The 9595-nt window shown below is 40.8% G+C and overlaps 1 protein-coding gene across 1 annotated transcript in view; it reads left to right on the top strand.

Annotated features, from left to right (window-relative positions):
* Positions 1–9595, top strand: part of SLC11A2 (solute carrier family 11 member 2) — a 30626-nt gene that overhangs the window by 18096 nt on the left and 2935 nt on the right. The window contains exons 10-14 of the mRNA XM_037744660.1: positions 557–689; positions 1429–1578; positions 2098–2171; positions 2792–2945; positions 5384–5437. Coding sequence (XP_037600588.1) covers positions 557–689; positions 1429–1578; positions 2098–2171; positions 2792–2945; positions 5384–5437 — 565 coding nt within the window. The remainder of the gene's footprint in view (positions 1–556; positions 690–1428; positions 1579–2097; positions 2172–2791; positions 2946–5383; positions 5438–9595) is intronic.

The following is a 9595-nucleotide window of genomic DNA, read 5'->3' as shown; positions in this document are numbered from 1 at the left end:
TTTTTTTTTTTTGAGATGAAGTCTTGCCCTGTCTCCCAGGCTAGAGTGCAGTGGCGTGATCTCAACTCCATCTCCACCTCCCGAGTTCAAGCGATTCTCCTGCCTCAGCCTCCCGAGTAGGTGGGACTACAGGCATGTGCCACCACACCAGGCTAATTTTTGCATTTTTAGTAGAGATGGGGTTTCACTATGTTGGTCAGGCTGGTCTCGAACTCCTGACCTCGTGATCTGCCCGCCTTGGCCTCCCAAAGTGCTGGAATTAGAGGCATGAGCCACCATGCCCGGCCTTTTTTTTTTAAAAAAAAATATTTAAGATGGAGGTTTAGGAGCTTGGAGAAGAGAAAGGGCTAGGCAGAGAAATGAAGGAGCATTCAGTAAAGTTTAGATTGAAAGCTTCTAGAATGAGGTCAGGACTTGAGCCTAGCTTCTGGGACAGTGCCCAGCACAGCACTTGACATGGGTGGTACATAGCAAAGAAGAAGGGAGAAATGCTACAAGGAACTGCTATTTTGAATGTTGTCTGAGCAGATTATTGATACAATCATATCCTTATTTTTTGCCTCTCACAGGGTGTTGTGCTGGGATGTTACTTTGGGCCTGCTGCACTCTACATTTGGGCAGTGGGGATCCTGGCTGCAGGACAGAGCTCCACCATGACAGGAACCTATTCTGGCCAGTTTGTCATGGAGGTATGTGCTAGTATAGAATAAAGGGAGATGACACAACCCTTTTGTTACCTTGTTTTTTTTTTTTTTGGAGACGGAGTTTCGCTCTTGTTACCCAGGCTGGAGTGCAATGGCGCGATCTCGGCTCACCGCAACCTCCGTCTCCTGGGTTCAGGCAATTCTCCTGCCTCAGCCTCCTGAGTAGCTGGGATTACAGGCACGCGCCACCATGCCCAGCTAATTTTTTGTATTTTTAGTAGAGATGGGGTTTCACCATGTTGACCAGGATGGTCTCGATCTCTTGACCTCGTGATCCACCCGCCTCGGCCTCCCAAAGTGCTGGGATTACAGGCTTGAGCCACCGCGCCCGGCCTTTTGTTTTTTTTTTTTTGAGATGGAGTCTCGCTGTTGTTGCCCACGCTAAGGTGCAATGGTGCGATCTTGGCTCTGCAACTTTCATCTCCTGGGTTCAAGTGATTCTCCTGCCTCAGCCTCCTGAGTAGCTATGATTACAGGCTCCCGCTACCACGCCTGGCTAATTTTTGTATTTTTAGTTGAGATAGGGTTTCACCATGTTGGCTAGGCTGGTCTCGAACTGCTGACCTCAGGTGATGTGCCCGCCTCGGCCTCTCAAAGTGCTGGGATTACAGGCGTGAGCCACTGCACCTGGCCCCTTTTGTCACTTCTTAATCTCATTCTTTTGAGTTCTGTCCTGAACCTCCCTAGATTTTTTTCTGTTTCCTGTTCCTATGTTTTCTTCCAGGGATTTCTGAACCTAAAGTGGTCACGCTTTGCCCGAGTGGTTCTGACTCGCTCTATTGCCATTATCCCCACTCTGCTTGTTTCTGTCTTCCAAGATGTAGAGAGTCTAACAGGGATGAATGACTTCCTGAATGTTCTACAGAGCTTACAGGTGAGGAGGAAGCTGGGGAAACTCATATCCTAGTTATTCAGGCAGCATTATGTACTGCCCTTGGGTATGAAGCCTGGCTGGGTGCTGGGGGGATATTGAGAGGAAGACAGAGGCATGATTGTGGTCTGCAGTAAATGTATATGAAATCCTTGGCATCTAAAAGGATTTTACAAATGATTTGGTTTTTAAACCTGTTGAATGGGAACTATGAGCTTTACTTATATAGAAAACACAAAATTATAGTTCATTAATGCAAGTAAACATTAAATGAACATATAGGACACTGTACCAGGTCCTGTGGACGTTAAGGAGACAAGTCCCATAGAAAGATTTGCATGCTAGGTTAATGACAGCTCTACAGAATTCAGTAGAATGCCTGAGTGTGTTGGGGTGAAAGGAATCATGATTTCTTAAGTAGAAGTCGAGGCAGCATTTATGTTTCCCTTTCATTCATTGTGCTATTATCTGGGGTGATACAAGGACCCATAGTAATCCCATCTGATCTTCTTTCTTTTCCAGCTCCCCTTTGCTCTCATACCCGTCCTCACATTTACAAGCTTGCGGCCAGTAATGAGTGACTTTGCCAATGGACTGTGAGTGTACTCCTCTTAGTTCCCAAGGGGAAGCTGATATGGGGAAAGGGTGTCTTCATGTAGTAGGCCAGTCAGACATGAGACAGAGGGAAACGATATGCTTTGAGAGGTGATTGCTAGCCGCTTCTTCTTTGGCTTAGAGAATGGAAACTGTGAATATAGTAAAGGAAGAGAAAGCACATCTTTCATTTGGAGGGGGGAAAAAACTCAGTTTTTATGGCATAACTCTTCAGCTTCAGCCACTGAAGTTTGAGGCACCTTAGTTCTTTGTTAAATGATCTTAACAAGAAAGGCATAAGTTAGTACCTTTTATATATACCTTTAAAGGATATGAGGTATCTGAAGTGACTTGTTGCATTTCTAGGCCTTGTTGGATCTCTAGGGACTTAAATATTAGGGATTATTTAATGGTGTCTTCCCCCGTTTTCTATCAGTCTCTAATTTTGGCTGATTTAACTTAGACTTATGAAGAATCATTTTTTCCAATTAAGAACAATTTTTCTGTTCATTTTGAACTGCCTTTAATTCTTGTCCTGTTTATCTCACAGGATACAGTTTGCATTTCTGTCTGTGGCCACCTTGGGTTATTCCACCAGTGACTGTGCTGATTTCTTTTACAGAGGCTGGCGGATTGCAGGAGGAATCTTGGTCCTTATCATCTGTTCCATCAATATGTACTTTGTATTGGTTTATGTTCAGGAACTAGGGCATGTGGTGTTATATGTGGTGGCTGGTGTGGTCAGCATGGCTTATCTGGGCTTTGTGTTCTACTTGGTAAGTCCCATCTGGAGAAGCAGGGGATAGGTACCGGGGATGGTAGAGGCGGGGTTCACTGGCATTCAGAAATGAACAGAACCAGTCCTGGCACAGTGGCTCATGCCTGTAATCCCAGTACTTTGGGAAGCTAAGGTGGGAGGATTGCTTGAGTCCAGGAATTAGAGACCAATCTGGGCAACATAGTAAGACCCCATCTCTACAAAAAAAAAAAAAAAAAAGAAGTGAACAGACCCAAAAGAGCACATGACAATCTGCCTCCAGGTTATCGAGACAATTTATATGGAATTGTCAAATCAGCTGTTTACAAAATAATATTTCTAACCATAAAATTCACTTTGGTTACTTCGATTTGTCATTTTTCTGTCACTCCTGTAGTTTCCATTCTTAACAATTCCTAACAAGAGAGTATAGTATGTTTGAGGAATTAAAAGAAGGGTAGCAGTACAAATAGTGGAGAACGGTTCAAGACAGAGTTGGAGAATGGGGCACACAGTATGATATAGAGATTTGGGTGGGACACATACAGGCGTACAGCCCACTCAGCTCCATCACCTACTGGCTGTCCAAGGAAATAAGTAAACAGTGATAGTTTCCCCTTGACTCTCATTCTAAAGTCATTTTTAAAAAATGGTTATAAAACCATAGCTACATGAAAAAGGTATGTACAATTTATATTCCAATTATAAAAAATTTATTTAAAGTCTAGGATAAATTATATAAAAATTGTAATATAATTGTTTTAGGCACTGTTTTAACAGAAAAACAACATAAAAATCCTTGCATACCTTCTCTTACCGTTTTAACAATATAATTGTTTTAGGAAGGTAGGATTATAGATATATTATTCTCTATTTTCCAAATCTTCTTTAACATTGCTTATATTAATGAAAACAACCAAAATAACATCAGATCCATTTCCCTGTTTATACAGGTTTCTCTGAAAAAAACACAGGGGTTGGGGATAATGAATAGCAGAATTTATGCCATTTTTGCTGCAGAGAATGGCTGAAGTTGGAGGCTGGAAACCTGCTGTTGATCTCTAGTACACTTCTCCATGCCAGCATGCCACACATTAGATACTTTACTGAGAAAATCACTTTAGTAGATGTTGAAAAATTATTTCCTAGATTGATGTATCTCATTTTTTCTTCCCAATAAACTTTGGGCACACAAAGACTGTATGATTGAGGAACTTAACTTCAAGGAAAACCAAGTAACTGAGTATGTCCTTGACAGGAGTTGTTTTTAAAAATTCACTGTAGATTAGGGGAATCCTTTCATAATGCAAATTGGATATGAAGTTGCCAATTTATCCTCATTCAGCCTAAGGCTAGTGAGCTTGTTGAAGACCCATTTTTTTTATTATTATTTTTGAGACAGTTTTGCTCTGTTTCCCAGGCTGGAGTGCAGTGGCACGATCTTAGCTTACTGCAACCTCTGCCTCCTGGGTTCAAGCAATTCTCCTACCTCAGCCTCCTGAGTAGCTGGGACTGCATGCACGTGCTACCATGCCCAGCTAATTTTTGTATTTTTAGTAGAGATAGGGTTTCACCATGTTGGCCAGGCTGGTCTCAAACTCCTGACCTCAGATGATTCACCCACCTCAGCCTCCCATAGTGCTGGGATTACAAGGAGTGAGCCACTGCACCTGGCCTGAAGACCCATTTTTAGAGGTGAGGGCTGATTCTAGAGTGGGTTACTGCTGTTTAACAGGAACTTCATAGAGCAGCGTAGGAGACTACACCAATTGTATTAGTTTGTTAGTCATTCTCATCACGGGGAGGACTGAGGAAAGGTGCCCTTCAGGGAATTCACAGTTGGATAAAAGAAACAAACTACAGGCTGGATGAGGTGGCTCATGCTTGTAATCTCAGTGCTTTTGGAGACTGAGCCAGGAGGGTTACTTGAGGTTAGGAGTGCAAGACCAGCCTGGACAATATAGCAAGACCCGGTCTCTACAAAAAAAATTAAATTAGCTGGGCATGGTGGTGTGGCCGATAATCTTGGCAGTTCAGGAGGCTGAGGAGGGAGGATTTCTTGAGCCCAGGAATTCAAGGCTTCAGTGAGCTATGGTTGCACCAGTATACTCCAGCCTGAGCGATCAGGGAGACCTTGTGCTAAAAAGTTAAAAAAAAAAACCAACAAAGATTATTAAGAAAAAAAAAAAAGAAAGAAAAGAAAAACCGCAGACACAAAGCAGTAAGAACAGAGAAATTCAGTATTGAAAATGTATGGACAAATTTTGTTGAGGGAGGCAGATGATTTTTTGAAGAGGGAGTGGGGTTGAGAGAATGACTTGTGCAACCCTTGGTGGTAGAAGATGGGCACAGCTGGATGTTCAAGGAAGGGAGCAGATTTGCATTTGAGAAGTGCTGTGTGAGCAGTCCTGGCTCTTCAAAGAGCCTGGTGAATGATGACCATATTTTGTCTTTCAGGGTTGGCAGTGTTTGATTGCACTGGGCATGTCCTTCCTGGACTGCGGGCATACGGTAAGCATCTCTAAAAGCCTGCTGACAGAAGAAGCCACCGGTGGCTACACTAAATAACACTGGATAAGTCAGTCTTCTGCAGGTAGCCATCAGAGCCAGTGTGTTTCTATGGTTTACTGTGTGAACATAGCCAAAAGTATGTGCTGTTGCACAGACTGCATTTACGACTCAACTGTTGGTGGGAAAAGACTTTGCTTCATATATGTTTGAAAAATGGAATTAGTTTTTTCTTCCTGACCTCCTAACCTGGGAACTGGATTAGGGCGGGATCTTTGAAACACTGACATTTGCTGCTCTCATTCCAACACTAAACTCTGAAGTAGTTGCCCAAGGGCCAGCTCAGTTTATCCTTCTGAGAGACAAGAATATGCATGATTCTTAACCAGGCTAGATGTTAACAAAATTTGGAAAACACAGTACATTTTTTTATTATACAAACTACAGAATGAGTATGCAGGTTTTATTTATCAAGATGTAATGGATTTTTAAAGGCTGAGAATTTTCAATTATTTTAATTATGCAAAATCCTTGGCTAGAATAGCTTCATCTATATGAAATATAAAATTAAGAGACATCTAGCTCTGTAAGGCTTAGGATTCTTTGAACTTATTTCCACTCTAATTTCTCAATGCAATTTAAGAGGAGTGAGAAAACAAAGGAGGTGAAAAACTGGCAACTAGCAAAACTCATCTGTAGGTGGTGCTTACTAATGATCTCAGGATTTTCTTCAGAGATTGAAAAGCTTATGAGGATTTCTTGGGAGTCTTAATAACCTGCCTGTTAGTACAGAACTTTCCTGATGATATTTATTCTTGAGTACATGTAGTTGTAAAACCTTCATTTTCCTTCTTCAGGAGGGTGGTAATATTAAAAGATGGTAATATTTATGAACTGATGTTCTCATGAAATGTTGAGGGTGGGGAGAAAAGACTTTAAGGAGGAAGGAGAGCCATCTGTTTTGTTCCTAAAAGCCACCTCTTGCCAGAATCGTCATGTTTTTCTGATGCACCACTCTACTTCATGCCCAAGATGATTTGCAAGGCAATCTCAGGAGCTGTGGACTTAACCATTGCAAAGCACACTTCCTCAGCGTTCTCAGCAAGTCAGTAGGTGTCAGTATGGTTGCAAAGTTCACTGTCTCAGCAAGGTTGAACTGGGCTACCTCTACAGCTATTTCCTCAGAGGGGAAAATCTTGAGACCAGATGATGGAGTTCTGGAGTCAGAGGAAATGGGTGTCTTCAGCATGAAGCTGCTGCTCTTTCTTCAGCCACTTCTGACATTTTTACATGCGGAGCCTGAGATTGTGTAATTATCTCAAATCAAATTACTTTGATGGAGATAAATAATCAAAAGTGTTTTATAGCCATTGACTTGGTGAGAACAGTAATGGGAATGGCATTGAAGGATTTCTCATTTTTGGAGCTTTCCTTTCAGAGTCCTTGTTGATTGGTGTTTTCTGCTCATCTGAGTCCCCAAAAGCATTATTACTGCACACAGTCAAAAGCACATACCAGATGGATGGTTTTTTATAAGGCATTTAAGGGTACACTACTGTGTTTCACTGACCATAAATTTTTCTTAGTCCCTCAAGCACAGAATCATGAATGACACTTCCCCTAATCATTCCTCCTCATATCTGCCTCTTCTCCTTACCATCATCTTTCCCCAAACTGCTCATAAAGGCTTTCTGTGAAGATATTGAGGACTGACATCTTAAGCTCTCACCTGGCTACAGTAGGAAAGGCCAACTTGACGAAAAAGATTATTTATAAAGATGATATGGTAACATTTACCTTTGCCCTGAGTCTGGGTGGTCCAGTCAGTCTCAGATTCACAAGCATTTAGGAGCCTAGGTAAAAGCTGCTAGTATTCTTTTAAACGTTATATTTATGACTTGCAATGATGGAAAAATCCTTCCCAATTAAATGGCATTTTATAATATGTGTGTACTTCACCGTGTTAAAAATACTCTCATATCATATTGCATTTGATCCTCAGAAAGTGCATTTTAACCAGCACTCTGGGTGCAATAAACAATATTTAGAAATTTAAGTCCTCCAATGCCAGCATATGCAGTGAGTTTTGGCAGTGTGTTTATGTTGAATGTTTAAGGATATACAGTTGCACTTTATATAAATTGGTCCTTGTTCTCCTTAAATGTGACATGAAATAATTGTACGGCTACATTATATTGGAAATTAACAGGGGAAAAGGGAAGAGCTCTTGGCTCCCTTGAGGTCCTGCTAGTGGTATTAGGAGTGGTTACAACTGAGCTTTTAGTAACCATTTAACCATATGTAAACTCAGTTTCTAATTAAAATTTTTTTTCTTTTTCCAATTTGGTTTCCTGGGTATTTTTTTAACCTTGAAATATTAATAGGGTTTCAACAACTTTGATACAAAAATACTGCAACAGTAGCTACCACCGGGAATGACACACTAATCCCACACTGTTAGGATTTTCTTCTTAGAAAGGATAGAGCAATAAATGGATTTAGCCCTCAGAAAGCTTGGATTAATTGCAGTTACCAGGACATTAATTTCCATTTTCTCACTTAGTCAGATAGTTTTACCATACCTAAAGGGTCACATCATTACCATGTTTAAACTTGGGGAAGAAAATTTTATTCTGCTTTTCCCTAAGCTGAATATTTTCTATGTGTAGTTTACTTCACTATTTCACTTTTACATTCTGTATATGCTGCCAGTGAAAATGAATATGTGAAGAGAAACCAAACTCATTTAGCTTAAAGACCAATGAGCATTTTGGCAGACCTGATGTAAATGGAAATACTGGCACCATTTAAAAACAAGCTCAGGCACAGTGAACTACTAGCCCTATTACCAGACACATGACAGGAGAACCTGAGTCAGCACTTGATTTGTCCCAGGAGTGTCACCAGAACTTCATTTTTCCTTTCTCTGTTGCAAGCCTTCCCTGTAAGTAACACAGTGGAAGTCATCTAGGGAAAATTTTGTTCTCCACGTTGTCCTTCCTCATTTAGTGCTCTTTCCTTACTTTAGATTTAATTTCAGAAATAAAATAGGATGTAAAACAATATGAGGATCCTGTTTAGAAACATTTCTTTTAGCTCTGCCCTCTGAATAACTTCTGTTCCTTCATTGGTAGGACCAATGAATCTAAACATGTCAGCTGCTCTCAGCCCCTTAGCTTATGAATGTAAAACTGGCTAACTCATTACTGTGTTCTAGTCCTGGCCTGAACACTTGTATTATCTCATTTAATCTTTGTAACAAAAGGATCAGCCTCTATGTAGATAAGTCAAGTAGAAGGCCAAAAGTAGCTTGCCCACATTTACATTATTAAAGAAATGCGCAATTGGCATTTGAACTCGCATAGCTTAACTCCAGAATCCATGTTTTCATTCCCAAACTATCCTGTATAATATATAGTATACCCTTCACATTGTGTTGTTTAGCAACACAAGGAACATAACACATTGAAGCATTTGTTTCATACTCTGATTAGTGCTAGAATATGCCTTAGCCAGAAGTTGCTAACTGGCAGATTTTGGCCCCTGTGCAGAAGTTTTAAACATAAGATTGAATGCTTTTGGCAAGTGTAGAGAGCGGACAGGGCCCTCCTAGCAGTAGCCAAGAATTACTAGTTAATAAATTCACTCCTTTGCATTAGCTCTCTGCCCCTGGAAGTATTTTGGCCCATTCCCATGCCATTTAGTCTCATTTCTCAATGTCTCAGAACAGCAACGAACATCTCCATTGAAGGAGGTCTATCAACTAAGTCATCTAAGTGACACTCTGTGGGCCTCACAGGACTTATACTGCAACCCTTGTTTACTACATATTGAAGAAGTCTACCACAGCTGTTCACTTGGGAAAAGGCGTCAATGAATTGTCAGTATATATAATTGCTGTTATTTACTTAAGCCTGAATTAAGTCTGAAGAGCTGTTTCCATGCCCTAAAGCCAGTGTCATACAGTATTTTCTTAGCCCACTAGTTGGGAATAATTTTATCTTGGGCACCATTTGGTCTAATCTTCACACAGTCATCACAACAACCCTGTGCGGTTATACAAGGCAGTTTGTAATGTGTTAAATATATCCGTTGAAGATTAACATGAGATAGTATATTGGTGTACTTGGCATTTCCTTTTTTTTTTTTTTTTTTTTTTTT

Source organism: Cebus imitator, unplaced genomic scaffold (genome assembly GCF_001604975.1).
Source record: "Cebus imitator isolate Cc_AM_T3 unplaced genomic scaffold, Cebus_imitator-1.0 Scaffold181, whole genome shotgun sequence".
Lineage (NCBI taxonomy): Eukaryota > Metazoa > Chordata > Mammalia > Primates > Cebidae > Cebus > Cebus imitator.
Note: the sequence above shows the minus strand (reverse complement) of the source record. Positions and strands in the feature narration are given on the sequence as shown.